The following is a 27997-nucleotide window of genomic DNA, read 5'->3' as shown; positions in this document are numbered from 1 at the left end:
CGAACAGTAGCAAGGTTATAGAATGTCTTTGGACTTAATTTCTACCAGGTAATAAAGCTAATCTCAAGGAGTTATTATTGACATCCTAATAACCCTCATGTTCAAAATCTAAATACAAACCACTATGTCGTTAGCTCGCCACGTATGCAGAAGCAAACCTCCCATTATCAACGTGACTGACCACAATCTTTATAGATCGATCCAGAAGAGCTCGTAGAGCGTCTGCATGATGCTCACCTTACAGAAAATGGCCGGCATCTTCGACAGAAGATGACCACCTCCCATCTCACGCCCTACGGGACTAAGTACGCGAGTGAGACGGACGTACCCAAGTATCAGATTCCAAAAGAGGGTGCGCCCGCAGATACAGCATACCAGTTGATACGCGACGAGCTAGACCTCGATGGGAAGCCGAATCTGAATTTAGCCAGGTAAAACTATGCGGACTCTATGAGACCCAGGTGTTGAGATTGCTGATTCGGGTTATTAGCTTCGTTGGGACCTATATGGAGCCGAACGCGAACCAACTGATGGAAGAAAACTTATCAAAGAACCTAGCAGACAATGACGAGTACCCGGCTATGATGTCCCTACACGAACGTTGCGTCAGCATCCTCGCCCATCTCTGGGGGGCTAAGAAGGATGAGAAAGCGGTCGGATCCGCCACCACCGGCTCGTCGGAGGCCATCCATCTAGGTGGTCTGGCTATGAAACGCCGATGGCAGGAGCAGCGCAAGGCAAAGGACCTGGATGCTTCGAAGCCTAATATCCTCATGGGCGCTAACGCGCAGGTTGCCCTTGAGAAATTCGCGCGCTACTTCGATGTCGAAGCGCGTATTCTCCCCGTATCTAAGGAGAGCAAGTACCGTCTAGACCCGGAGCTTGTCCGAGAAAATGTGGATGAGAACACCATCGGGGTGTTTGTCATTATGGGTAGCACATATACCGGCCATTATGAGCCGGTAGAGGAAATCTCGAAAATACTCGATGAGTATCAGGAGAAGACAGGTGTTGATATCCCGATTCATGTCGATGCTGCCTCGGGCGGGTTCGTCGCACCGTTTGCTCATGCACAGGCAGGTGGGCCTAAGTGGTGAGTGACTTATAACTAGAAGTAGCGTAACCTCTATTAGAATTCGCTAATAAGACCAAGGAACTTCGAGCTCCCGCGTGTTAAATCTATCAACGTCTCGGGTCACAAGTACGGTCTCGTCTACGCCGGCGTGGGTTGGATTGTCTGGCGAGACGAGACGTTTCTGCCACAGCACCTAATCTTCGAATTGCATTACCTAGGAGGTACTGAGAAGTCCTTCACACTCAATTTCTCGCGACCGGGAGCTCAAGTGGTCGCACAATACTACAACTTAATCCATCTCGGCTTCGATGGTTACCGTGAAATTATGGAGAACTGCCTCCGGAACGCACGCCTCCTATCCAAGAGCCTCGAAGCCACGGGATGGTACACATGCGTCTCGGACATCCACCGCAACCCCCCTACAGCTAAGGGTGTAGTCTCGGCTACTAAACATGCCGTAGTAGGTGAAGGGGGGGAGACCTCGGCTGATTACGTAGCGGGCCTGCCCGTCGTCTCGTTCCGGCTCGCGGACGAGTTCAATAGGGAGTTTCCACATATTAAGCAAGAGTCGATTTCGCTTCTCATGCGCGCTCGGCAGTGGATCATACCTAACTATGCGCTCCCGCCTAACGAGGACAAGACCGAGATATTGAGGGTCGTCATCCGTGAGTCCATGAGCTTAGACTTACTCGATCGACTCATCGCAGACTTGGTGTCTGTCACGCAGACTCTGATTGACAACGATGAGGTAGACTTGTCGATCCTACAGAAGCAGAAACCAGCGGGGGATAGCAGACCCCGCGGGGATGCAAAAGGGGTCGAGGAGAAGGTGGCGAGACTGGCGGATGGGATTCACAGGAGTGTGTGCTAGATTGTGTGTTACGGGTTGTGTTTGGATTATTATTGAGTTATCTGGCTGATCTGGTATCACTCTAGTCAGCAACCTTGGAACGTATGACCTGGAGGGTTAAAAAAAGGGGTGACCAGGTAGTATAATCAGATGTTGCGATACACCGGATCAATTAGGAAATACTATATAATGCCAAGCCGGGATGGAAGAGGCAACCCTGAGATGTCTCTGTACAGATATTCCACGCTCCTAACAGAGCTCGTTTTTAATTGCCTAAAGCGAAGGAGCGATGATCGTCCAACGTCATTCTGACTTCCTCCGCAGCATCTGGGCGAGATGGGTAGTTGTTGGTTGCTGTTCATCCGACGAAGGATTCGATGCTGGTCAGACGTGAATTTTCGTAGTGACAGAATCGTATCCGCAACCTACTTAAACAAACACCGACGAGTTGATCACTGCAACATCGTATCCGCGCTCCCGGTTAAACTCAACATATTCCAACTCCCCAACTCTTAAGCCCGTAGGGACGGTCCGGGTTACACATAGTTCGATAGACTAGACTAGACCGTTGTGTAATGTAATGATCGATGGCACTTGCCCTTTCTGCATCGAGCATATTTCCGGCGCGACTCTGCTAATGTCAAACATGCACGAGGGTTACCTAGGAAGGCGGGATGGAGTGAGATGAGAGAAGGCTGATGTAAGGTCAGACCAGATCAGAGGCGGAAGTCGCTACCTCCTAGGGGTACTTTAAATCTCGATTAAGATCCTGGGTTCCTGGGAACTTAAATAGCACGCCGGTATACCTACCAATTTCATATTCCGTGATTGTCAACCTCTATTGCGTTTCATCCCAGACACCCACCGAATACACCTCGTATACGACAAAGACACGCGGATCGTAAGAAACGATTAGTAACAACACGACCATCAAGCATCTCGAAAAAATGAAGGTAACACTTACCGGGCACTCATCCCTCCTATCCCCCAAATGAACCAATAAAAAATCTCACATATACACGCAGTTCACACTCCTCCCCCTCCTCCTCGCAGCCACTGCATCCGTCTCCGCGCTCCCCAGCGCCGAACCCGGACTCCTCTTCCGCCGCATGACGTGTTCCGGCGGCCTTGACTACCCGTGCCAGGACCTATGCACATGCAGCGATGGCCAGGTCAACTGCCACGCGGATCCGACGAGCCGGTGTATACAGATGTGCTCGTGCTAGACATCTGAAATCGAAAACGCCCTGGAAGCTAATGACAAGCTGTGAGGATAATGGGTTATGGAGGGTATATTTCAGTTACTCTTGGCAGTTTTGGGAGGCTATGAAGTGGGCTTCGAAAATAAGGCGTTGAAAACGAGATGAACAGAAAAAAGGGGAGGGGCAAAATTCTGGGCTGGAGTCGAGTTAAGTCTTATGTTAAAAAGGGGAAGAAAATATCAGGACATGGATGGGCAAAAATCATACCTAAAATCCCCCAAAAGACCCTACGAGCTTGTCGAGAATTAAGCATATCAAAAGTTGCAAGTTGCCTTATTGACTAATTCAGATTTTCCCGACATGAAAAAAGGGGTGTTGACTTGTTTTGCTGTAAACCTCCTAAAAAAGTGATGATTTCCAACGAACTCATATTTTAGACATTTAAGCCTTCCCAATCCCTTAACTCCCGCTTCCTATGATAAACAAATACATTGCACTAACAGACAGCCTCCCTTCCATCATTATGCTCTTATATGTATACACCTTATCCATACAAACCCCCGGTCCCCAAGCCAAAGCCACCTTACCTCCTACTATTCGGTCCCGAACCCCCAGATTTCTTCCTCAATGACGTCGTGCTCCCCCAGTTGCCCGCCGATTTCCTAAGTTTATTCCCAAGGCTGATCCTAGCAGCCGACATTGGATTTTGGAACGGCTGCGACTGGTCTAGTAGCGGCTTCCCCTGCCCATCCACGAGGGGTATATAAGCGCCGCTAGCTATGTTCTCCCAGTCAAGGTGCCCAATCGAGCCGCGTTTGTCGGTTATCCGCCCGTTTTCCATGTCGCCTTCTGAAGGCTTGCGAATTTTGCCTTGGCGGAGGGCTCCGATCATCGCGGCCCACGTTTCTACTTGACCATTATTCGCCTCTTCGATGCAGTCGCATTCATCACCAGCCGGGCACTCCATTTCCCCTGCCTCGTGCCATTCCGCCATGCAGGCATCGTGACAAGCGCAGCCGCATGACAAGCAAGGGGGGTAGAGTGCATCGATCGGCTCGTTGCAGAACACGCAGAACAGCTGCATTTGCGTGCGCTTGCAGCGTTCGCAAGTGCCTACAGCGCCTCCGAATGTCGCGCTAGCATGCGTTTGCCTTACAGGATCGAGATGAGTTTCGTGTACCCGACAAATACCCGTCACATCGATCCCGCGGTCAGACGAGATCAGCGATTGCAACAGTTCCTTCTTGCCTAACACAATAGGCGAAGTGGCTCCGTGCGAACGTGAACTATGACTCAAATTCTCCGCGCTGTGATACGAGTCATGGAAGCTAGTAGTCACTGAAGCTGTAAAATTAGTTGCTTCAGGCGCGGAAGGATCTTCTTTAAGGACATTGAATTTCAATATCTCAAGGCGAGACAAGGGCTGGCCCCACATTTGTAGCATCTCTGCATACGCGTGGCGGTAGCTTGCATGTATAGCGTAGCGAGAAGGCTCGAGAAAGGGAACACCAAGCCAGCCGTCGTCGTCGAATATAGATTGATCCTCCATTTCTGTAGATATACCATAACACATTAGTGGTAGATTATCATCATTTCGCGACTCATCGTCAGAGTACGAGTTACGAGCGGTGCCTGACGGCTCAGACGTAGGACCAATGATAGTTGAGCTGCCCCATGTGATGTTAGTTGGGGCAAGGTTAGAGAGGAATGTTTCTCCAGGGCTGGGGCGTTTTCGGCTTGGAGGAGATGTCGATGCAACACTCTGGAAAGCTCTTGGGAAGCTGGCCAAACCTGCTGTTAAGGCAGTATTAGCGCGACTTAACAACCTGTTATCAGGCGATGTGGCCAAGCTCTGAGTCGGATCGCCATCAGGTTCCCGTGGTGTTGTTGGCGGGGGTGTCTCTCCGCAGGAATAAGAGTTGGATTTCGGATCACCGCCCCATGGCCCCTCTTCAACAGATCCGTACGAACCGGGGATATTAATAGGTGTATGTAAAGTCTTAGGAGTAGATATTGCTGAATTTGCTTGGCTCTTGTGGGTAAACCCGGGATGCCAGAGGGAGTGATCCGTAGGGAAATAATCTAAGGAGAATGCTGGTGCCTTCATAGGAAGCGGTGTCTCTGGTTGAGTGAGATGCGATTCTGCGTAGGCAACACTATCTTCGGTCGTCGACTCGCTAAAGATGCATGAAAGCATAGCAAGCATTTGCACATCGGCTATCTTCTCGAAATAGTAGAAAAGGTCGTCAATCAGATCCTTTGCGAGGGGATGGTATCCCCACTTAACCCGGCCCGTAAGCGCAGTGTCCGAAGTATTAGATGGTGGCTTATTATCATTAAGGCGGGAAATTGCGTCTCTGGCAATGACGAGTACTGAATCTTTTCCACGGCCGTCCCCTAAGAGCTCAAGGGGAATATCCTTGCGAAGCAATAACGCCGCATAGTTCCAAACATCTACCAGATCAGGTCGGCCGTATTTCCCCGCTATAGCAGCATTTTGCTCACATACATCTGGGCCATCCCCAAAGATGCAATATTCGCGAGCGAACTCTTGTTTGGAAGGTAATTCGTTGGCCACGTTATAAATGGATATGATGTTTTTGGGTTTACCTGGGCGGCGCCTACTAGTGCCAGTGCCAGTACCCGTACCAATGCCGGTTCCTCCACCGCTTGAATGCATAGAATAACTTCCACTAAATGTCTTCCTGAAGCGTCGTCCAGGTAGATACCACATGTTGATCTTGTGCATATACGTAGTTTCTGAGTCACTCGAGCTTGAGGATTCATCTCCGTCGTCTGACTCTGATTGGTCTTCGGTTGTAGAAACATCATCATTGGTATATCTATTTCTCGGAGCCGATGACTCCTGTTGAAGTCTACCAAACCCTGCAAAGCTGGGTTCCCCTTTTGGACGTTCTCGATAGGTATCACTAGGGGCGAAAAAAGAGACCCTAGCCTTCTCTTCCTTGGTTGGGAAGAAACAGACTAATCTTCCGTCATTCGAAAATCGGCACCCGCACAATCGTGGCATTGGTGGTATGGTAGGTCGATTAGTTGGTGCAAGTGTAGCATCGAGCTCGGTACTCGCGGTCAATTCTTGGGACATAGTTGCAGAACCGCCCGCGGGAATGTCATTGTCTTCATCCTCGCTTGAACTTTCATCGGCAAGTCCACCTAAATCGTCGTCCAGATCTTTGACATTCTTGAAGAGCGAATCGCTATTGGAGAGGTCGACTTCTCCAAGAAGGTAACTAAAAGCAACTTCAAGGCAGTTTTGCCGCTTTTTCGAGAACTGGCTTACTAGTTGGTGGACTTCTTGATCAATTTTCCTATGTGTCTGGTCGGACATCAATGCCGTCTTCTCAACGATAAATCTCGGTGATCTTGACTTTGGATAATTCCTGGGGATGTCTGCCGTGACCTTGATATAGATGGTATCGCCCTCTGGACCCCACGGGCCTTTGAGAGATGCCTTTGCGGTTAGAGCTTCCATATCCACATCGTCGAATTTGACATTTGGCATCTGCTGACTAACGCGGACGATTTCTTCTTGCAGTGTTTCAGGTTCCCCCCAATGCTCGTCATGAAAGTTATGACCAAACATGGTAGAGTCCCTGGACTCTTTTCTTTGAGGTGGTCCAATGATACCTGATTTCTTGCTCATCGTGATGCCTTTCATCCAACCAAGTTGATCTAGGTTTCTATCGACTATTCTTCCTGTAGCGGATTTTGCTTTCATGGATGGACCTTTCCAACTTGGAATCCCGCCACTGGAGCGTGGATAATGTGATGACATGGTCTGCATTCCCATAGTGAGAGCACTGCGGGGAAGATGGCTTCCTCCGCTGCCAGGACGGGGGTCGCTCATAGTGGGCGTCCTCTTTTCTCTACTCGCATGGTCATCAATGGCCCGGTAAGTCTTGTACGAGGCTCCTTTTCTCGTGATGTTAATGTTTGGAGCTGGTCCGCCTTTCACATGACCAATGGACTCTAGAGTCGGCTGGTCAACTCTGTGAAGACGTAACTCATTGTCTTCACCCCACGATACAAGCTGGAATTCGCGATTATCCACCCCTTCATCGGAGATCGACCCACGATATCTCCATAAAAATTCCTTTACCTTATGGGTTCCATGGCCAGGAAATATATTATGTGGATTAACTGCGCTGTCTAATGGCTCTCCTTCGGCTCGGCGGATATCGTACAAGTAGAGATTCCCGGGGTCATTTTGAGGCATAGCTAACATACCCCAACCGAACGGGGCATGGCGAGCACGCCAAACGGGAAAATCTGTTCGAATAATCCGCTCCGGATCAGACTCATTATAGTCCCAAAATTTAATACTCTTATCCAAAGAGCACGTAACGATTTTTGTCGATTTAGAACGATTCCAATCGAGGCCGTAGATCTTAGAAGTATGCGCGCTAATGGACTTAAGAGGGGCAGACGGCTTTCTTTCATCCCAGATATGTAGCCATCTGTCGTGGGATGAAGCGAGCACATGGGGATCCTGTCGGTTATATTTGACCTGAGTGGCCCCAGCAAACCAGTCGCTGAAAGTCAAGACGGGTTGCTTGGGTCTCCGTAAGTCCCAACAATGCACAAAACCATCAACCGCACAAGTGGCAAGAATGTCGGGGTGATGGGCGGAAAAGTTAACATCCGTGATAGCCCTGCTATGGCCCTGAAGAGAGTGCTCAATAGCGCCATTGGCAGAGTCTTCCCGTAAATTTAAATTCCAAACTAGGCAGCGGTGGTTTGCTGTTGAGGCAACCCAATAATCTCGAGCTGCAAAAGGTGACCACTGCACATCAACGACAAGCCATGGTAATCCATGACTACTTAGTCGACGCGGAGGACTATAAGGGGAATCAAGATCGATAATGGCTAGACCTTCAGGGCTATGATATTGTGAGCATTTACTATATTGAGAGTACTGGGTACGAAGCTTGTAACTTACGACGCAAGAGCAACATCGCGACCGCATGGCGATATAGTAGCCGACCCAACAAGTCCATCAACATGGATAGTGACATTGGCATCAAAAGTGTCACTATCGTAGGCAGATTTGATGGGCTTCCCCTTCTTAGAAGGATCTAGGTGATCGAAAGTTGAAGGCATGGCCGATTAATTTGTGAGAGCGTAGGAGCTCTCTTAGAACGTCGGATCCTCGATGGATTTCGCATTTCGCATGATGCCACAACTCATCCTTCGGTCATCCACGCATTCTCTTAGATACAACTCGATGAGCTCAATCTAACTTCCCATTGAGCCTATTAAGTTACGGTCGCGTCCTCAAACAAACGATGAGATAAGACGAACACTGAAATAGATTAATGAACATAAATTCGAGAACGCATCGTCGAGGATCGGGTAGCCGAAGAAAAGCAGGGCTATATAAAATTTATGTAAGAAGGCATGAAAAGACTTGGTACTTGACGTAAGTCGTCCTATAGGAGACAACCCGGATGGTGCCAATGTGCTGGAAGTCGCGATTCGCTATTGAGGTGCAGTTCTCAGATTTAGCGTCGGATCTTGATTACATAACAGCGAGTGTTATGATAGGTCAGATTCTCCAAGTACCTTTAAAGTATTTTTTCACATAACTTTAGGGTAAGAGTACAATTTGTCGATCTAACAAAACATACATTTTCCAACTTCCTTCACAACTGTCATGTCGATAAAAGCTATTTATTACCTGAGACATACCTATGTTAATAGACAGGCTATTAATTGTGAGCTCACAATTAAACATTCGGTATATGAGAATTCTATGCATGTGACGCTACGAGGTAACCACGAGGTAACGTGCTTGCATTTCCAAGGATCCTACAGCTCGGTGTGGGAATATTTTATCCCCGCCGGATGAGGGGCAGCAAGCCAGAAGAGGGACCCGGTGAATTCTTATCGCAAAGACATCCCACCTGATTCGTCTTTGTCTCACACTCTCGGTACTGGGTACAACCTGGGAAGTCTAGGTCGCAACTTCTCAGTGAGCTAATCAACTGAATTTAGTTTGCCCCCAATGCCAAATACTTCATCCTCCGTTAACGTAATCCTGTTTTAGAACTATTCAAATACTTTCAGGCTTGAAAGTTGTTGTCTGTCGTTTCGTCTTCTATAGCATTCGCTTCCATCGGTAGCAACATCTTCAAGTTGCTTTGCTTCCCCACTGTTGCAAAGGCGGACAAAGGCAAGACGATTGCCCGAATATTGTGAAACACCAGCGCCTGCCTTCAGCTCGTCGCATTATCAGCCTCATTGGCAATAGCCCCGAGTTTGATCTTGCTCCCCACTGAGCCACATTGCTTAGCTAGATCATCTTGTTCTGAATAGATTTCAATTTTTCTTGTGATTCCTTTTCTCCCTTCCTTTGCTTCCCCATCAACTTTTAAACCAACCACCAAGATGGCGTTGCCAAAACGCATTGTGAAAGAGACAGAACGTCTCATGACTGAACCGTAAGACATAGATAAACCCATCTGTAAGAAATTAAAGATCTGATTCAATCTTCACAGGGTCCCCGGTATCAGCGCAGTCCCCCATGAGGATAACTTGAGATATTTCGATGTCGAGATCCATGGCCCCTCAGGATCGCCGTACGAGGGTGTGCAACCATATCATCCCGCTGAGATACTGTTGTGATAGTCGTATTGACCCGATACTTTTGTGCTATAGGAGGTGTTTTCAAGCTCGAGCTATTCCTAACAGATGACTACCCGATGGTCCCACCCAAGATCCGCTTCCTGACCAAGATTTATCACCCCAACGTTGACAAGTTAGGACGAATTTGCCTAGATGTTCTTAAGAGTAAGTCATCATTTGATATTATGCTCTATGTATCGTTTCCGATAGTTATTGACACTCTCACTCTTAGACAACTGGTCACCAGCCTTGCAGATTCGAACCATCCTACTATCCATCCAAGCACTCCTCGGTGCCCCGAACCCGGAAGACCCCCTAGCCGCGGACGTCGCTAAGAGCTGGAAGGAGGACGAGAATAAGGCCATCGCGACCGCCAAGGAGTGGACCAAGAACTTCGCTACACCCCCGCCGAAATAGAAGAGTAGGTTGGCTCGCGCTCGTGCTGCGGTAAAGAGGACGGTCTATCGGCATGTTCTGCGACGAAATTCCCAAGGACAGAAGTTCGAGGACGTGTGGGCCGAAATGTTGAGGTCTGATCTCGCGTGAGCGGCCCTACGAGTTGAGATGGGAGGAACTCCTTGTGCTGAAAGCCGAGGTCTCATCCCTCTTGATTTTCACTAGTATTGGACTGCGCTGGCGTTACGTGCCTTGATTGACGACAGATGACGGTAGAAGAATACGATAGCAGGATCACAGATAGTATGCGGAGTAGGTCTCGGGAACCCAATCCCATTGAATTGTGGTATTTAAATAGGCTATTCTAGCCTGCTTGTTCTGAGTGAACATGTTTGCGTGTAAACGTTCATGCTCATACCGACACTCTCCATGCCTAGTAAAAACCTAGTGCTGCGTCTATATAACAATACCATAGCAGCCGTTCTGCGTTTCCATCATCGTCTACATAGATCATAATGCTACAATCAGGCAATCCGTTTACCGGACGATCCACCCAAGCCCATCCCATTCCCACGACCTCGCCATCTTCCCAAATACTTCCTACGTATCCTTAAACGCGAAAATCGCCTTGCCCTTCCTAAACCCCTCAAACGTGCCTTGCACCGCATCCTTCAACTCCTGCACCCCCGTCTCCCACGTCCACGGCACCTGCACGATCGGCACATCCTTGAACTTCCCCTCCCTCACCAACCCCAATATCTCAGCCACAGTGCGCTCCTTCGCCACCGCATCCCGATCCGCCCACCGACTCAGCCAAAACCCAACAAACCGCACGTCCTTAAATATCAACAACCCAGTCGGCAGCGCCACCGGCGCCCGCGACATCCCGCCATACGTCACCATAGTCCCGCCGCGCCCAAGACTATACGCCACGGTCTGCGCGCTCTTGCCCCCCACGCAATTCAACCCTAACCTTACCCCCTCCCGACTCCCCCTCGTCCACTCCGCCAACTTGTCCCGAAACTCCCGCGACGTGAATTCCTGCTCCGTAACGACCTGCGTAGCCCCCAACCCCAGCAACTCCGCCTTCAACGCCTCGTCTTCCTCGGGGGTAGGGCGCGCACGCACGACGTTGATGCTGCGATATCCCCATAGCTTCCCGAGCTGGATCGCCGCGCGTCCGACGCCGCTGTTCGCTCCGTTCTGGATGAACCAGTCCCCCTCGCGGAGCGGCTCGGGGGACGCGTAGTCGCGCAGCATGCGGTACGCGGAACACGGGTTCACGGACACGGTGGCGACTTGGTCGGCGGATAGTCCCGATTTATCGATTTTGATGACGGAGTCCGCGGGGACGAGGGCGTGGGTGCGCCAGGTGCCGAATTGGGTTTTCTTGGGGATGACCCAGTCGCCTGGGGAGAAACCCGAGGAGGAAGGGGCGGAGGAGGAGACGATTTCGAAAGCGCCTTCGTTGCCGGGGACGACGGAGGGTTGGGGGGTTCCGAGGAGCGTGTCGAAGGCGGGTTTGGCGCCGTAGGTGCCTTGGATTGTGTTTACGTCGGCGGGGTTGATGGGGGCGGCGAGGGTGCGGAGGAGGAGGGAGGAGGGGGGGAGGGAGGGGGATATGGAGTGTGTGTGTAGTCTAGATTCAATTCTATTAGCTTGGGATTTTTATGGCGATATAGTGGTGGGGTAGAAGGGAAAAACGGGAATGAGGGTAAGGTAAAATTCTCACTTTAGAACATCTTTTGGTTCGCCATATTCACTGAACACTAGGGATTTCGCTTGGGTATAGCCATACGGTCCAGACATGCTGCGAATTTGCGTTCGCGATGCCGGCCATGTTTTCAGGCTAGTTGTACATCGGGTAGGTCGAATTGAGCCTCTAGCGATAGAATAAGCCGTACCCTGTGCTCTCAGCGGTCTAAGCGTAGCCATACTCATATATATGGTTTGCGTTGTTGAATTGCAAGTACGTAGTTGGTTACATGAGGTAAGTTTCTCGATTTAAAGATCTGATAGCATATAAGTTCGGAGCTCTGGAAGCTTGGACATTCGGCAATGACGTTAGATCCCTGTCAAAGAATTACCGAAGTCAACCCTGATTGGCTAAAGCTAGGTACATAGAAGCTGTAAGCTTACGTAAGTGCATTCCCCCTTTTTCAAAATTTGATTTTAGCCTGTCAAGCTAATAAAAAGCGTACAGCTCGAATCATTTATATGCATGGATGGATATATGGAAGGTTCACTTGTATGTAGTAGTGATACACGGTAAGACGCAACACATCGTGGCTTCGAAAGCAGAAACAGTTTTGATTTGATTCCCCGGTCACTTCCCTTTTCGATGTTGGGATATGGAGCATTAAGGAGTACCTGAGAATAGGAAAATTTGATGATGCCTTTCGCGCCCAGAGATGCACTATTTCACAGCAATATGATGATATGATGGTAATCCTCTCCAACCGGAAGGCAGGTAATGAATCTCTCCCGCTATCGTGATCCATAAGCACATAGCCGTAAATGTTAACCGTTAGTCGAAATCGCCCCCGTGACTTCTGACTTCTTTGCATTGCCTTCTTTCTGCCAATTCTCTCTCTGCAATTTTTCGAGTCCAACGAGTCCTCCGCGCTGTGTTCCCAGAGCAATCGGCCTTCCAGATCGAGCCAGGTTTGAATCGCTAGGATCTTCCCTGATCTCCACGAAAATAATAGGGCAGAAAAATACACCCGGAGAAATAAGTGGAGGGGTAGGGAGTAAGGGAGCAAACACACAGAAGTACATGAATCCTTTTCCAGATACGCTTCTTGTAACACACTTATATGACGTGTGGAGATTCAAGAAAAAAGGGGAAAAGGGGGGGACAAACAAGAAAGTTGAATGTAAGATAAAAATAAAAATAAAATGCTGAAACAAGAATTGACAAGGTATTGTCGTAGAATGAGCTCGCGCAGGAGCTGGGTATCTAATAATCCATCCCCAGAAGGCTTTTCTTAAAAGCAACGCCTCCTCCTCTCGCATCGAAATAATCGTCGTATCAATGATGAAATATTACTTTGCCGTCGGATGATTATGGCAAGTGGTTGAAAATTGGTATCCAAAGTCCGCGAAACGTCGAAGGTAGTTGTAACCAAATCATGGTAGAAAATGGGATATCTTTTAAGTTCAATTCTTTATTTAATTCCCTTGAATAGGTCGTCCCCTAGATGAGTGTCGACCTTGGCTTCAAGTGCGCTAAGCTCAGGAATCATCGGCGGAGGCGGGCCAAGCGGTTTCTTCGGTTCCTCGAAAATTTGGCTCGCTCTCTTGCTATTGTTGGTGTGATCGTTCGTCCGTAACCGTTTAAACCAGCCACTGGAGCGCTTTGACTTTCTCTCATCCGCGATAGAGCTCGCCGTCCGGCTTGGAGGTCTGGAGGTACCCGGGCTAAGCAGTGATCCTTGTTCATCGTAAGCATGGTTCAGTAATGTTTTGCTAAGTAGACGTCTAAGGCTCCTGCGGCTTGACAGCGTAGGTGATGCCGGAACATCTTCTGCAAGACGCTTCATGCCGATGCTGGCCGGGATTGCGGTGAGTTCGGGCTTATTAGGGGCTGTACCATGACCATTAGTGGTTCCATTTACTTCCTGCTTCTTCTCGACTTCGATCGGGTGAGGTGTCGGTGTCTTCGGCGGTGACGGGGCCTCCTCCTTGGGGGATGGTAACGGCGGTGGAATGTCAGTACCGTCGGTTAAGGACCCGAATGTAAATTCCAGAGCGGGAAGTTCGAAACGCTTGGCGGAAGACGTTGCCGGTGCGACGGCGGCAGCACCATTGCTTGCCTTAGCGGGCATGGCTAGGGACTTCGAACGGGATATGCTGATAAATCAAGGAAGGTAATCGACGCGATTCGCTGTCGGCTGCAAGTGAAACTGTATTGTGTAGAGCCAGGTTAGAACAAAATGACTAGGAATCGCCAGGAAAGTGAATCAATCAAGAAAAGACCTAGCGCAATAAAATCTGGTAATGAGAGAAAAAAAAAAGTCAATAGTACGAACCTGTTGTACGCTCGGGGCTCTAGAACGAAAGTGGTTCCCTAAACTTCCGATCGGCTCGGAGACGAATCGCAAATCCTCAATGGGCAGTGGGCAAAGGAGAGCAAGCACAAGTTTTACTTGCGTACGTCACGTTTTGAGCGAGGGGATACTCGAAGCATCCCGGCGCAGCGCGATTGACGAGACTAAGAAAATAGCCAGGAAGATCTGGAGCAATTGGAGCAATTGGCAAAACAGCAAGATGCCCAAATGACAAGAGCAAGGAGAAACAGATCCAGCGGCGCGGTGGGCTTCTGTTTTCTTGAGTGGAGAGAGAGGATGTAGAAGGGGAACTGGAAGAGGAATAAGAGGCTAGGCCAGACCCCAAGTTACTAGGATCAAGGGTGTTCGCGAACGAAATGGTGGCTGGGATTGGTAGTTTGGGAGTTTGGTAGGTACGGCAAGTACCTAGGTACTATGTATGCTGGGTATCTTGTTAAATGAAATGATGTGCTGCTGCTTTCTTCAAGGCCGTGCGCGAGAACCTTGGATTCGGGATGTGCGAGATACCTTGCGCAGGTCAAATACAACACAAGAGAAGAGATCAGTTTGAACTTGCAGACTTAGTAGTAATAATAAGATGTACGGGAATAAACACGACGACTCGAGATGTAACTCGAAAACGTGAGATATCGTTCCTTGTACCCACAAAACCAGTTGTAGGATTCTAGGGGTTGAATTGGTTGAAATGGTCCCTGAAATTCCAGCAGAGGTGCTAAGCAGCTAAGATGCAAGAACTGAGAACTAAATCAGTCTAAACTGAGAACTCTGAGAAAGATTTACCGACTAAACAGGTGGGGATTTCCCGATGTGGAAAAGTCATGTTGATCCGATCAGGAAACTTACACGGCTTAGTGTTTTGTGTGTCTTGTAGTTCTCTTGGTACCAAGGTACCATATATTGGTACGAGGTAGGTACGACTTGCCTGTGCCTGATTACTCGTCCTAGTCATGTACCGCATATTCGAATGTTGCACATGTTACACCGGTCAAGCAAGAGTAAGGAAAGAGTAAGGCAAGAGTATCATAGCATTCATGCCATTAATAAATCTGGTATAGAAAGCATCCTCTCATTGGTACATAATTGATAAACCCTTACCTACTTGGTGGGTTATAATCACCTGGCAATAATACGAGTTTATCTAATGTATGCATACCCAAGTGTCCTAATGTCCCTAATAGTCAGTGTCACAAGGACTGTTGCGATAATCCCCCACCTCATACTTTACGGCAACATATCTAGGGAGGTGAACTAATGCGAACATTGATACTTTGTATGGTTATATCCGAGATCAATTCCTACTCCAAAAAGTCCAAAGAGGAATAGAGAATCGGAAGATTGTCAGATTTCCAGATCAATAGACTAGGTGCCAGGCATACATATGAAGAATACCGCAAGTAAACATCATCTATCCATCTGCCCATCTTCAAGGTTGTTCCCACCATATCGAACCCCATCCGCCTTGTTGACGCAATATGCAACGTGTATCTAGCCTGACGAAGCCACATGTCTAAGGTACATTCTAAAGTTAGATAAGACGTTGGGGTGACAAAAAAGAAAAAAAAACACATCCTGTAAAAAATTAGTGAATGCACAACAGCAGCCCATGCTCGAAAAGGTATCACCAAGGTTCCACATCCACGGCACAGATCTCTAATAGGGTACGACGGTGACGGGACTAGCGATGGCTTCTAGAAGCACACCTGATAGGCGGCAGAATCTGCTAACTTCCGTGAGACAACCGATCTCCGATGCAGTAGTGTTGGTCCTCTTCCAGATATTTACCTTGCAGCATCCTATCATTTAGCTACCTTAGCTACTTACCTAGGTACATACCTAGGCTGCCGACAGATGCAGCCAAGGTGTCCACCGATCGAGAATACTTTGCAAATGAATGCGGGATACCTTTGGCAAACGGGCTTTTTTCATACGGGTATGGCTGCAGCCTTCCGTTCGTATGTTTCACATAAGAGGCACACATTGAAACCTGTTTGAATGCGTCTTCGCACTGGGTATCATGTATTGTGGAGGGTAGTAATATCTTCAACACCAAGCCGCCGTCGATCCCCTCATAAAAACTATCATGTACCGATTTAGGCACTTCCAAGGTAAGCGGTAAGTTCTAAAGTTCTAATATCAATGCAAAAACACCGAGAAACCATTCGTAACCTCTCATTCGATAGCCGTTAAGGCCTGAACGCCTGAACCCAATCATGTAGTCGATCAATAACGACGGGCATAATACCGTTGAGGCTGTCCTCCATGATCCCATCTAAATGCCTGATCGCATCCTCTTCGTTCAGTTCCAGATGGAACCGCTCCTTCACCTTGAAAACCGCTTTATCCGGTTCAATCTTAATGTCCGGAATATTAGCATGTACCATAAGGCTGAACAAATTGAGGATGAGATTCGATGACTTTCGCAGAGCCGCGAATGCGAGGAAGCAGTATTGCTTGAATTGCAGATAATGCTCGCTCGGAGGATTTGAGCCACCCATAGCATCAGCCATCTCCTTACTAAGCTTCACCGCTGGAGCGAAAGGCTTAGGGTCTCGCCCAAGAATAAATCCGAAATCAGCGTGGAAGAAGTGGCCATCTGGAGTTAAAAGAAGATTGTCCAGATGACGATCACCAACTCCTAAGATATACGTGATGACGCAATATCCTGCGCAAGATTTGACAAACGTGTCAAGTGTTTCCTTTCGTACCCCTAAATATGCCCGCTCATCTGGATTGTGCTGCTTGAGGTAAGCAAGAGCAGGATTGTTACGGTATTTGTAAGATATCGCCGCAAACGTCTGGGAAGGTATAAATTGAGAGGCACCAGCAGTCGTGCTGGTTGCAAGGATTTTGTAGGGCGTCAGCTTAAGGTCCAGGTTCTCTTTCTGAAGCAGTTGATCCATAAGGGTAATAATCTGGATGACTAATTGATCCTGTCGTAAGTCGTCACCGGTCTTGAAAAGAATAGGATACTTGCTGCCCGATATTGTCTTGAATGTTACCATGATTGGCGACAGAGACGACTTAAAGACTCTTGTCTCTTCAGGGATCACACCAACAACTATGATTGACGGGTCCAGAGGCATAGGGATGGGCGGGTCAATAGATAAGACCTCATTTTTGGCATCTGCTAAGAAATGCTTAACCCTCTCAGCCTTGCGAGCCACTGATTCATTCGAGGCCTGAATCTCAGCTGAGATCTTAGACAAGACAGTGACGAGCTCGGCTTGTCTTCTGATAGTAACCCTTGTCTCACGCCCACCTGGACGATCCTCTAATTCTTTCATGAAGTCGTACTGAACTTTTGCGTACATGGTACGAACTTCCTCGCCTTGGTCATTACTCTTATCGTCGTATTCAACCCCAAGATACCAATAGAAATAATTTCCGAGGGTGAAGTTCTGAACAGCCCGCGAAATCAAGAAATTAGCGAGCGAAGATGCCTGCACAGTAGCTTGACTTGAGTCGGCCGAAATATGTTCGAATTTCAGGGCCTGGACTAACTGCAGCAGGTAGAGGAGTAACTCATGATCATCTGCTTTCCTTAGTCTTTCCACTGCGTACGCTCTCACGGCCCTGTTATCGAAGGTAGGACCAAGCAGCTCAAGAGCATCATCCACGTCAATATCAGTCCATTTTCCCAGCACCTGGATGGCTTGTTTGGATTCGCTTTGGTCTTGCCAGTTGACAGACTTGACAAACTTAGTAAGGGCACGTTTGTCCTTGGTCAGGTGGTAACGAAATTTCCACACAAGATCCTTCTCTTCCGGTGATAAAACATGGGTCGGGGAGTACGACATGATCATATTCAGCTCATCTCGAACCTTGGCGTTAGGCCTCAAGTCTTTATCTAAAATTCCGTGGCGGTGCTGACTTCTGACAAGGCGTCTATGTTTGCTTTCTGCTGGGTTGTCCCTAGCTCCCACTTCAGGGTCATAGATTCTTACCAGGCGACCGTTCATACCATCTCTTTCATTTCCCGGTCCATTAATACCAGGGCCATATGATACCTCTGGGGGAGGTTTTAGGACGATATTGGACTGAGAAGCTGAAAGATGCTGGAAAGATGAGATGGGTGGTGGTGGATATTCGTGATCCGCAAACACGACAGGGAAGTCAAAGCGAGGTAGTTCAATATTCAACATGAACTTTGACGGTCCAGGTCTCGGCGGATCTTCAGTCTCGGGGTTATTAGACTTATCCTGCTGCCCATTCTGCTCATCATCCGCACTCGGTATTGTTCGTTGCTGGAATGGCTTTGTCGACTTTTTAGCCGCTTTTAAGCCACGCTTCTCGGTTGCACGGTATACGAGCTGATCAAGCCATTCAACTCTGGGTATTTCGTTCATCTCATGTTTCTTAAATAATTTCTCCAACCGTTCAAGCTCTTCGGCCTCCTTATCCACAAGGGTATTATCATCTTTCTTAGAGCTGGGTTTTTTCGTCGCGATGCTCGATGGGGTAGTCGTATTATCATTTCCATCAGCTAGTTTGTGCCGGTGGACTAAACACTTCTGCCTGCCCTTCTGAAGATGATTATCCTGATCAAAAAGCGGAAGCGTTGTTCCGCCAAAAGGAATAGCGTGGCCCTGGGCTTGCTTTCCACCTGTAGGCGACAAATCCCATATCGTGATAGCCAGGTATGAGTTGATGGGGAGAGATTTGTACGGTATCGGTATGGAAAGCCATTCATTCCATCTCCTCTCGTTGCGAAATGCTTTATACGAAGTCTGTACCGGGACAGTTAAGGGTTTCGAGCCGGCCCATACTTGGACGGTAACATATAGATCGGAATGTGGGCTGAAGATTGGGTACTTAGGTTAGCATAACAGTCGTTACAGGAGAGCCATTTCATCACTTCTAAGGTTGGGATACGCACCTCACATTGGAGCCAATATGCCGGAGATCGGGCCTTTTTAGTAAAGTTGAATGTAGGTGAGGTGTCTCTTCTCCCTCTAGATTAATTCTATGCTATTAGTTAGCTATATTCTGGCGATCGCCGCAACGCCATTATTGTATTGTATTGTCTCACATGCGGATGCTGACCGGATAGTCTAGCGATTCGGAACTACCAAACGAAAAGGGTTCCATTGCGAAATATTTGTTCCATTAAAAGTTCGGCATATCATGTACGTAAAAAAGCGTGCTGATGTTGAGAGTTGACTTTGACAGTGGGCATCTTAGCAATTTATATGTTGCATTCGTCATAAAGCTAGCTGAAGCTTATCTTATCGCAAGTGCACCCCACAGCCTTAGAAGGTTACAGTTAAGTCAGGCAGGTCAGACTGGCTTATTTCTTAGTGCCCCCCACCGGATTTCCAGATCTTTGGGAATACATCAATTTTTGAACTACTATACCAGGTCCCAGGCTGCCAGGGCAATTATAGGTACCTTTTGTTTCGATATCACAACAAATTAATACTTTACTTCGAACGAACCCTAATTTTTTGGCCTGAGATTTCCTCAATCTATACAAGCCTTCTGAGTTCACGATATGGACCTGCCCTAGGTGTCTACTTTACGGATCTACGCTCTGGTAAGCCGCCAGGTAATGGCCTTCACTAGCCACAACTTCAAGCCACAAATCAAGGACCGATTTATAAATCAATTTAATTCGGAGTCGCGTCGAAGTTTAAGTAGACGCGTCAAACGCGTCTCATTACACGAAGCGCATAACGACAATCAGGAGAGGCACAGTGTATTGATATCTTTGATATCCCGGATATCCTAGATATTAATACATCAGATATTAGCTTCCGAAGTTGTACCAATTTTATACGGAAAGGGTACCCGTTACTCCCAACTACTTACTGATCCGAGACATTTCCCTATTTCTTCATCATGTCATCAGTAGCCTCCTCCACCCCCCCTAAAGAGTCTCCGGACTCCACACCAGTTCCTGAGGATCGTCACAACTCGCTCGTCTTCAGAGACAAAGGCAAAGGACCTGACAGTGTATCTAAGAGAAAGAGAACCTTGACAAATGGCACGGAACATGTCAAATCGAGGCGGAGAACGCGTGAGCCCGAGTCTGAGGCTGCGATCGAAGAACAAGACTTTGATCCCGATCAATCCATGGAAGAGCGACGAAATCTTCAACGCGGATATCGGGATCTCCTCCGTGATCTTCATGAGAACAACGATGAATATCTCAAGATAGATTCAGTTGGCCTACACGAGACATTACGTAAAGCCAATGAACTGTCATCTAATGTTAAGCAAACTACCGAGGCTGCTATAGATTCAAAGCTCTTGGTTAGCACAGCTGATGCATCTTACCGCAAGACTGTTCGCCTCACTTCAGGTAACATTGCCCAAGGCATTGATGTGGAGGAGTTTGTCTCAAAATGCATTACCTACATGCGACTCGGATCTGGCATCGCGGAAGATGATGCGCCAGAGCTTACCTCTACACAACAGCACAGACGAAGACCGGGTCGAGGATCCTTAGATGATGGAGAGGATTACGATGATGAGATCGGCGACGAAGGTGACATGTTCAACTGGGAGCATCTTGGCCGATTTGCTTGCCTCCCTAATATTCGACGTCCGGCCACACCTGGTTTCCTCCTTGGCCCTCTTTCTACTGAAGTGAAGAAAAGAAAGATCACCAAACGCAGTGCACCATTCAGGCCTAATAACTTGCAGGAGACGAGACCCGAAGTTCTAGACGCCGAGGCAGTCCAGAGAACGGAAAAGAACGACCTTACTACCATCTGCTCTAAGATCCTTCAAAGACTGAAGCAGGTGCAAGACGAGGCCCAGGATGCTGTTGAGAGTGCTGTTGTGCGTGGAGCTAGCGATGAAGAAGCACAGAAATTAATGGATCGCCATGGCCTAAGAGATACGGGTGGTATCGATCTCTTGAAGTTCGTCGTAAATCCACATTCCTTCGGACAAACCGTAGAGAACATGTTCTACGTCAGTTTCCTAATCCGAGACGGCCGTATTAAGATCGACTTTGATGAGAACAAACTACCGACTCTTCGTAAGTAAATTCCAATGCCTATTTCTCTTATAGTATGCTAACGTCGTTTAAGATCCCGTCGATCGTGAAGAGGAGACTGCCGCCTCCAAGCATCGTGCCCAAAAACAACAGGCCGTGTTCTCCATAGACATGAAGACTTGGCGCGATATCATCAACGCGTTCAAGATCACCGATCCTATCATCGAACACCGCCAGGAACAGAGTCACCAAGGGCCAGGATCTCGCGGTTGGTACAATTAGCCCTGATGTTACTATCAGCTATTCAATCAGAAAACACTATCCATTGAGACCTAGAGGCGTCTTAATTGTACGTGCAGCCACCTGTCAAATACCCCGAACCAGTGGAGGAGTTCAATTGTAATACCAGCCTTGTACTATCAATTAGCTATAGATGGCTTTTTGCTGTAATCCTCAATAAGCATGGCCAAAAAGTATAGTGGCTGATCGCCGGTTGCCAGAAAAGTCACCAATGAAAATAAAATACAGTGCTAATTTTTGCTCCTTTCTAAGGTACCAAGGTACTCAGTCGGTTCGGACCCTCGTACTCTAGTAGACGTTTAGTACCTATGTATTAGTCAACGCCAGCAAGATTGTAGATACCTATATATTGTCTCTAGACAGCTGTAATAGGGATTCTGCCCCTCCACATGAACTGTCTCGTCACCGCCCCTACCGCCTCCCTCCCGAAGCTATATACCAAAATCTGAACAGACAAATTTTAATTCTCATTTCTTTCCTTCACAACGAACTTTCAGAGATAGAAAAATTCGCAGCTTTTACTTACAACTGCAACTTCTACTCACATTCACGCCAACTTTTCGCACAACCCGTTTAGTTTCACATTTACCTCTACCTCACCACTATCACCTGTAAGTAAGCATCTCCCTTAATTATTTTCCTACTCAATTTCTTCATCTTGAACCACCATCTCGACCATCACTTCCACCTTCACCATTGATCTTATCCTTGACCAACAGCTTACCCTTCACTGTGAAAGCTTTTCTGAACCAAGATCCCTCGATTCCCGGTAAGATTCTTCATTATCTCCATCCAAGTGGTATCTTCAGTCCCAAGTACCAACTTCACCCTCGATCATTATTCCATGCCTACCTATTTTTGATCATCATCACCGGCTTAGATTATTAACTGCGTTTTTGACTATTATCATAATCATCACCGCGCAGGAATCTACACACCGGGTTCTTTCCCTACTTTTTATTTTATTTTATTTTTTTTTTTTCATTTTTACGAAGGTACATCCATTTTGAGTCATCACCTCGTGCCCTACCACTCCACACTCGTCCTCGACCACTCTACACTTACCCTCTACACTTACCCTCTACCACTCGTCCTCTACCACACTGTTCCTACCCACATAACACTTTCTACATCCTACTTTATTTTAGACCTTCACTCTTAACATCAAACAACTTTTTTTTTTTTCACTCCAAGCAACCTTCCAGATTTCATCTTCTTTTTCGTTTTCTTCAATCATCATCCTCAAACCCCATCTTCCACCTCAACCTTCGTTACTAGTGAGCATATACATTTCCATCCATTATTTGCTATCATTTTTTCACACGAACTCTCCCTCCCTTTTCTTTTTCTACCATCCTCGTCTAGTCGTCACCTTCCATATCTTCTATCATTGTCTTAACCTTCTACTTATCCTTCAGTCAGCACTTTGACTTCCAATCACTATTCTTCTTATTAAAGTCAAGACACTAACAATTACTCTCCAGCTACCATACCCTCTCGTTTTACCGACACCTACCGCCACTACCATCACCGCCGCCACCTACCATCACCATCACCATCACCATCACCTACCATCACCTACCACCCCCCACCGCCACAATGTCTTCTCCCGTCGAAGTAGTTACCGCCACTATTATGCAGTCCGTGGACCCCGCTGAAGTTTCCGCGGCAACCATCCAAGCAATCGTTGCCGCAATCAAGCCGGACCTCGACCGGTTTGAGAAGGAGCGCGCCCATCTGCAGAGCCAATGCCAGGATCTGTGGGTCGAGAAGGACAACATGTACCATCAAGCCACGATGGAAGTCTCTCGACTCACAGAGGCAAGCAAGGCGCAGAAGGGCGCCATTGAGCGGGCCAAGAAGGTCCTGAAGGGTGTTGTTGGTGACCGACACCGTGTCCGTGTCGACAACCGCCGCCTCAAGCTGAAGATTGCTCAGCTTGAGCAATCTTACGGCATGATGGTTATCGACGTGGACGTCGGTGCCGAGGCAGAGTGTGCGCGCCTAGAGGCCAAGAATGCGGCCCTTGAGGACGAACTCAAGGGTCTGCAGGCCGAGTACATGGAGCTGGGTAAGTCATATCAACAATTTATTTTTCTCCTGTATAGTTAATCAAATTACTAATCTTCATTATAGTGGAAAAGTCCGAGGAGGAGCAGAAGAGCGCCTCGGCTATGCTGTCGCAGGTCCAAGACCAAGCAGTCAAGGACGCAGCTAGCCAGGTGGCGACTGCGAAGGAAGAGATGGAGAAGGTCGTGCAGGAGATGCGGACCAAGATGGAGACCCAAGTGACCGAGATGCAGGTCAAGATGGAGACCCAGGTGACCGATATGAAGGTCAAGGTGAAGGCCCAGGTGGCCGAGATGAAGGTAGGGATGGAGATGGAGATGAAGGAGGAAGCGAAGGAGTTCGCCAATGACCTCCATGAGAAGTACACTTCTCAGATGCGCGAGCACTGTGCCCAGTTCAAGGGCGAGTGCCAGTATGAGTACGAGAAGGAACTCACGCTTACCAAGCGTGGGTTGTTTGACCGTCTCTGCTGGGGCCTTCAATTCCCTCCTGATTCATCTCCAACCGACCCCTTCACTCCGGACCCCTTCACCCCTGGTCCCTCCGTTCTCGTCACCCCATCTACCCGTCCGTCCACTCCTCCCTCTCCTCTCTCTTCCCCTCCCGACTTCAACACCCCCCCGACCCCGACCCCCCCGACTCGTGTGTTCAGCAAGACCGGGCGCTATCGTAAGGAGTGCAACTCCTCGAACGAAGCGCTCGCTCTTGCACGAGAAGAACACTACGCGGTTCAAGATGCCGCCACGCTTGTTCTCCAGAAGGCACTTCTGGAGGACAGTATCAAGCGTTTTGGCGTGCAGACAAAGCCTGCCGCGGAGGTTGCGCCTGAGGAGGCCAACCACGAGTACGTCCCAAAGCCGGCTCTCCTCACAATCCAAGATCTTGGAGAGGTTGAACAGGAGCTGAAGAGCTTCCAAGAACCCGTTCAACCTTCAACCCAAGATCTTGGAGGAGTCGAGCAGGAGCTCAAGAACGCGCTGGGCCAACGAAGGCTCCAGCAGCGTCGCTTGAAGCGGGGGGACGAAACGAGGAAGGGTGGGATGTCGAAGAGACGTTCCAACCAGTAGACCATCCTGTACCATCGACCACCTCGGCGCACAAGGCCCGAACCTTGTGTGGCCCTCTAGTGAAGGACGACCATCCCATCGACAACCTTCACCGTCGACAAGAACACCGCAGCGTGCCCCGGACAACGCAACCATCCATCTTCTTCTTAGGCTTGACAAGAACACCGCAGCTGCCCCGGTTAATGCACCAATATCCACCTAGTTTCCGTCGTGGATATCGAATCTCGACAACGGCCAAGAACACCGCAGCGTGCCCCGGATAACGCATACCCCTATCTACAGCCCGATAATATCACATATCCTCTTCTTCGACATGAAAAGAACACCGCAGCATGCCCCGGATAATGCGATACGAGTCACCTGCCCGTCATACAGGCGACATTATCATAACCCCGATATACGGGAAGAAGGGAAGATTTGTTGGGAGAAGCCGGGATATACCCAGCTAGAAGATTCGAGATGAGGGATACCGAAGAACTAGCTTATAGATGGCTTGGTGAGAACTATGTATCCGCCAGAATAGCCCCCGGCATTATACCAAGATCATAGATGGCCTATAGAGCCAAAGACGAGGATACGAACCTCGATGACATATCAAAGTCTTCGACTTCGATGAAGACTAGTCAGCTTCCCTAGCTACCGACGGAAGCGACTTTACTTAGTTAGGAAAAGAACACCGCAGCTTGCCCCGGAAAAAGCGACCTGCCCGCCTAGCCTCCACCGCCGGCACCGATCTATTCCATTTTATCTCCATAACCTCGTCACCAACATCACTTCTTACCGACCCTATAGACGACAAGAACACCGCAGCTTGCACCGGAGAAAGCAAAGAGCCCGGCCTAGTCTCCATCGCCGGCACCGACTTATTATAATGTCATTTTACCTTTATAACCTCGTCACCCATATAACTTCGTACCGACCATACATACGATAAGAACACCGCAGCTTGCCCCGGAGAAAGCGCCCGCCTAGCTTCCATCGCTGGCACCGATTTATTCTAGCAATGCCATCTTACCTCAATAACCTCGTCACACATACAACTTCTTACCGACTATATATACGATAAGAACACCGCAGCGTGCCCCGGTAACGCACATCTACAACATGATCGGTTCTCTCATCATCCGACATATCTAAATTTCGCCGCCGCCACTGTGTTAGCCACGAGAGCAACACATACATACAAACATCACGTCACCCATCTTTCACATCCGAGATGGAATTCATTCGACCAACTATGATCGAAACCAATAGATTCACATCAACGTCATCTCACCTAGAGCGAGGCGTTTTTTTCTTGTAAATAACAGCGGATTCATTGGAGTTTGGGGGAATACGGTTTTCTGGGAGTTCGGTGGAATATATTTGTTTAAGCGATACCCTTTTCTAATTCTCGGTTTATATAAAGAGGACGGACTTTAGATACCGTCTTGCCACGCCAATTACTTCTTCTCAAATTAAGGAGTCTTGTGAAGATTTATAATGCTCGGTGACCCTAACGACTCGGAGTCCGGGCAGCCGCGTTAATAATCGCGGAATCTAACACAACCTAATGGTCTATCATAATGCGACTAAAACTTCGAATAATCACCTTTGGGAATTAATGTCCTTTCCGTTTCTTTGGACCGATCACGACGCTTGTTCGATCCATCTAACTATACCAAACCACGATCTACCTCAGGAGGAGGATGCGGAAAAATCAGGTGACACTAAGTCAACATCTTGCGAATTCTAACTAGTATCAGATATAAAGATATAATACACGCTAAGTAAAGACGGCATATCTCGCCCGCAATAATCTCCGGGTACGGCGGACGAAAGATCGGCGACTATAGCTACTCAGTATATAATTTGGAATTTATATAGTGCTGATGTCAGCTAAATCCCTGGACACGCCTAGACACCATACCAACCGCATCGGATAGCACTTCGATTCCTGTCATCCGGGATCATTCACAGCTCAGTCTCAGTTTGAACTTCCATCAAACCCACCTAAATGCCCACCAAAGTCGGCACTGGGTTTCGGGAAACGATAACAAGATAAATACCGCCTAACACCGTCGAGAGCTGCAAGAGCAGAGAGGAGTTAGGTCGATGCTGACCAAGATCGGACCATTATGGAGCGGATCTACGCTAAGATTAAACACGTCTCCCTGGTTGCAACGTGCGGTCCGCATATAGCCAATGGAAGCTCCGTCCATTCGGCCTATAAAAGAGGCACAGCAACGGCCTTCGTGGAAATCAAGGACAGGCTCTGTGTTCTTTCTTACATCAAGGAAGATTACATGTATATCTTTCTTTTTTCCTAGTAAATAGCTAGGTAGATAAAACAGCATAAAAATCCAAACTTCCAAAACAACCCAATTTAGCCCTCCCCCTAAACCACCACCCCAAAACCAACACCCCAAAAACAACACCACCAACCCTTCCCCCCACAACCATGGCCGCAACAACAGGCTTCATAACCCTCCCGGACAACGTGCGTCTCGCATACACACAAACCGGACCCACCTCCGGCCCCAATATCGTCTTCATCCCAGGGTGGATCCAAACCGCCGCACAATTCCACAAACAAGTAACGCACTTCCAGACCCGCTTCCGCGTAACAACCTACGACCACCGCGGGCACGGAGACTCCGACAAGCCGGTCTTCGGGTACCGCGTGCCGCGTCTCGCCGCGGATCTCGACGCGCTACTCGAGCAGCTCGACTTGCACGCCGTGACTCTCGTCGGGCATTCCATGGGCGCTAGCACGATCTGGGCGCACTGGGACCTGTTCCCGCACACACGGGTTAGGAAGGTGGTTTTCATCGACCAAGCGCGCTCTTTGACAATCAACCCGTCGTGGACCGCGGAGGAGAGATTACTAGCGGGAGCGGCGTTCACCCCGGAAGCACTGTTCGAGATGGCGAATAAGCTGGCGGGACCCGGGGGGGACGAGGTGAGGAGGGGGTTGGCGGGGAGGTTTTACACGGAGAATGTGGACGCGGCGGAGTTTCGGTGGGCGGAGGAACAGACGGCGAAGGCGCCGGCGAGGGTGGCGGGGGCGATGATGTTGGGACATGCGCTGTGGGATTGGGGGGATGTGTTTCCGCGGTTCACGGTTCCGGTGCTGGTTATTGCTGGGAAGGCGAGTATAGTGCCGGTGGAGAGTGGGCAGTGGATTGTGGACCAGGTTGGGCCGAATGCGCGGCTGGTGGTTTTTGAGAAGGAGGAGGGGGGTGGTCATTTTACTTTCGTGGAGAATCCGGAGAAGTTTAATCGGGTTCTGGAGGAGTTTCTTGATGAATGAGGGGATGGGTGGGTTCAGGGGTTGCTGATGCCATAAGCCTGGATAGGGGTAGATAGGCAGTCTATGTGTTGTGAACTCCTATTGGGG

General features: G+C 48.7%; 9 protein-coding genes across 9 annotated transcripts; 5 read left to right on the top strand and 4 right to left on the bottom strand.

Annotated features, from left to right (window-relative positions):
- The first annotated feature begins 6 nt into the window (after window positions 1–6).
- GGS22DRAFT_199442 (glutamate decarboxylase) lies at window positions 7–2138 on the top strand. The gene is made up of 4 exons (XM_047966291.1): window positions 7–142; window positions 196–431; window positions 491–1093; window positions 1154–2138. Exons 1-4 carry the CDS (start codon window positions 125–127, stop codon window positions 1944–1946), a joined length of 1650 nt encoding a protein of 549 aa, XP_047819860.1. The 5' UTR covers window positions 7–124; the 3' UTR covers window positions 1947–2138.
- Window positions 2139–3456: 1318 nt separating this feature from the next.
- GGS22DRAFT_159631 (uncharacterized protein) lies at window positions 3457–8568 on the bottom strand. The gene is made up of 2 exons (XM_047960820.1): window positions 8088–8568; window positions 3457–8028 (listed from the first exon to the last, which is right to left on the bottom strand). The coding sequence occupies exons 1-2, from the start codon at window positions 8246–8248 to the stop codon at window positions 3711–3713; spliced, it is 4479 nt and encodes a 1492-aa protein (XP_047819859.1). The 5' UTR covers window positions 8249–8568; the 3' UTR covers window positions 3457–3710.
- Window positions 8569–9059: 491 nt separating this feature from the next.
- On the top strand, window positions 9060–10479 carry GGS22DRAFT_122804 (ubiquitin-conjugating enzyme E2 35). The gene is made up of 4 exons (XM_047958270.1): window positions 9060–9588; window positions 9646–9734; window positions 9806–9937; window positions 10005–10479. The coding sequence occupies exons 1-4, from the start codon at window positions 9536–9538 to the stop codon at window positions 10187–10189; spliced, it is 459 nt and encodes a 152-aa protein (XP_047819858.1). The 5' UTR covers window positions 9060–9535; the 3' UTR covers window positions 10190–10479.
- On the bottom strand, window positions 10479–12245 carry GGS22DRAFT_122810 (NAD(P)-binding protein). Its single transcript, XM_047958271.1, has 2 exons — window positions 11901–12245; window positions 10479–11807 (listed from the first exon to the last, which is right to left on the bottom strand). Exons 1-2 carry the CDS (start codon window positions 12107–12109, stop codon window positions 10769–10771), a joined length of 1248 nt encoding a protein of 415 aa, XP_047819857.1. The 5' UTR covers window positions 12110–12245; the 3' UTR covers window positions 10479–10768.
- Window positions 12246–13035: 790 nt separating this feature from the next.
- Window positions 13036–14459, bottom strand: GGS22DRAFT_122814 (uncharacterized protein). The gene is made up of 2 exons (XM_047958272.1): window positions 14200–14459; window positions 13036–14073 (listed from the first exon to the last, which is right to left on the bottom strand). Exon 2 carries the CDS (start codon window positions 13993–13995, stop codon window positions 13336–13338), a length of 660 nt encoding a protein of 219 aa, XP_047819856.1. The 5' UTR covers window positions 13996–14073; window positions 14200–14459; the 3' UTR covers window positions 13036–13335.
- Window positions 14460–16225: 1766 nt separating this feature from the next.
- Window positions 16226–19439, bottom strand: GGS22DRAFT_122797 (phosphatidylinositol 3-kinase). Its single transcript, XM_047958269.1, has 3 exons — window positions 19268–19439; window positions 19115–19201; window positions 16226–19035 (listed from the first exon to the last, which is right to left on the bottom strand). The coding sequence occupies exons 1-3, from the start codon at window positions 19324–19326 to the stop codon at window positions 16422–16424; spliced, it is 2760 nt and encodes a 919-aa protein (XP_047819855.1). The 5' UTR covers window positions 19327–19439; the 3' UTR covers window positions 16226–16421.
- Window positions 19440–19584: 145 nt separating this feature from the next.
- On the top strand, window positions 19585–21688 carry GGS22DRAFT_159622 (uncharacterized protein). The gene is made up of 2 exons (XM_047960819.1): window positions 19585–21223; window positions 21276–21688. Exons 1-2 carry the CDS (start codon window positions 20077–20079, stop codon window positions 21461–21463), a joined length of 1335 nt encoding a protein of 444 aa, XP_047819854.1. The 5' UTR covers window positions 19585–20076; the 3' UTR covers window positions 21464–21688.
- Window positions 21689–23080: 1392 nt separating this feature from the next.
- On the top strand, window positions 23081–24947 carry GGS22DRAFT_199434 (uncharacterized protein; the record flags this gene model as incomplete). Its single annotated transcript, XM_047966290.1, has 2 exons — window positions 23081–23552; window positions 23618–24947. The coding sequence occupies 2 exons, from the start codon at window positions 23081–23083 to the stop codon at window positions 24616–24618; spliced, it is 1473 nt and encodes a 490-aa protein (XP_047819853.1). The 3' UTR covers window positions 24619–24947.
- Window positions 24948–26893: 1946 nt separating this feature from the next.
- On the top strand, window positions 26894–27951 carry GGS22DRAFT_199432 (alpha/beta-hydrolase). Its single transcript, XM_047966289.1, has one exon. It carries the CDS (start codon window positions 27059–27061, stop codon window positions 27908–27910), a length of 852 nt encoding a protein of 283 aa, XP_047819852.1. The 5' UTR covers window positions 26894–27058; the 3' UTR covers window positions 27911–27951.
- The last annotated feature ends 46 nt before the right edge of the window (window positions 27952–27997 follow it).

Source organism: Annulohypoxylon maeteangense (assembly GCF_022496945.1).
Source record: "Annulohypoxylon maeteangense strain CBS 123835 unplaced genomic scaffold GGS22scaffold_6, whole genome shotgun sequence".
NCBI classification, from domain to species: Eukaryota; Fungi; Ascomycota; class Sordariomycetes; order Xylariales; family Hypoxylaceae; genus Annulohypoxylon; species Annulohypoxylon maeteangense.
Note: the sequence above shows the minus strand (reverse complement) of the source record. Positions and strands in the feature narration are given on the sequence as shown.

Coding starts and splice junctions, on each gene's coding strand:
- GGS22DRAFT_199442 (XM_047966291.1), top strand. Junction 432..490: donor CCGAATCTGAATTTAGCCAG/GTAAAACTATGC, acceptor TCGGGTTATTAG/CTTCGTTGGGACCTATATGG. Junction 1,094..1,153: donor CAGGCAGGTGGGCCTAAGTG/GTGAGTGACTTA, acceptor AATAAGACCAAG/GAACTTCGAGCTCCCGCGTG.
- GGS22DRAFT_159631 (XM_047960820.1), bottom strand. CDS start 8,248: ATGCCTTCAACTTTCGATCACCTAGATCCTTCTAAGAAGGGGAAGCCC. Junction 8,029..8,087: donor CGCGATGTTGCTCTTGCGTC/GTAAGTTACAAG, acceptor ACAATATCATAG/CCCTGAAGGTCTAGCCATTA.
- GGS22DRAFT_122804 (XM_047958270.1), top strand. CDS start 9,536: ATGGCGTTGCCAAAACGCATTGTGAAAGAGACAGAACGTCTCATGACT. Junction 9,589..9,645: donor GAACGTCTCATGACTGAACC/GTAAGACATAGA, acceptor CAATCTTCACAG/GGTCCCCGGTATCAGCGCAG. Junction 9,938..10,004: donor TTGCCTAGATGTTCTTAAGA/GTAAGTCATCAT, acceptor TCTCACTCTTAG/ACAACTGGTCACCAGCCTTG.
- GGS22DRAFT_122810 (XM_047958271.1), bottom strand. CDS start 12,109: ATGAGTATGGCTACGCTTAGACCGCTGAGAGCACAGGGTACGGCTTAT. Junction 11,808..11,900: donor GAACCAAAAGATGTTCTAAA/GTGAGAATTTTA, acceptor AATTGAATCTAG/ACTACACACACACTCCATAT.
- GGS22DRAFT_122814 (XM_047958272.1), bottom strand. CDS start 13,995: ATGCCCGCTAAGGCAAGCAATGGTGCTGCCGCCGTCGCACCGGCAACG.
- GGS22DRAFT_122797 (XM_047958269.1), bottom strand. CDS start 19,326: ATGGAACCCTTTTCGTTTGGTAGTTCCGAATCGCTAGACTATCCGGTC. Junction 19,202..19,267: donor TATCCGGTCAGCATCCGCAT/GTGAGACAATAC, acceptor CTAATAGCATAG/AATTAATCTAGAGGGAGAAG. Junction 19,036..19,114: donor CATATTGGCTCCAATGTGAG/GTGCGTATCCCA, acceptor CCCAATCTTCAG/CCCACATTCCGATCTATATG.
- GGS22DRAFT_159622 (XM_047960819.1), top strand. CDS start 20,077: ATGTCATCAGTAGCCTCCTCCACCCCCCCTAAAGAGTCTCCGGACTCC. Junction 21,224..21,275: donor GAACAAACTACCGACTCTTC/GTAAGTAAATTC, acceptor ACGTCGTTTAAG/ATCCCGTCGATCGTGAAGAG.
- GGS22DRAFT_199432 (XM_047966289.1), top strand. CDS start 27,059: ATGGCCGCAACAACAGGCTTCATAACCCTCCCGGACAACGTGCGTCTC.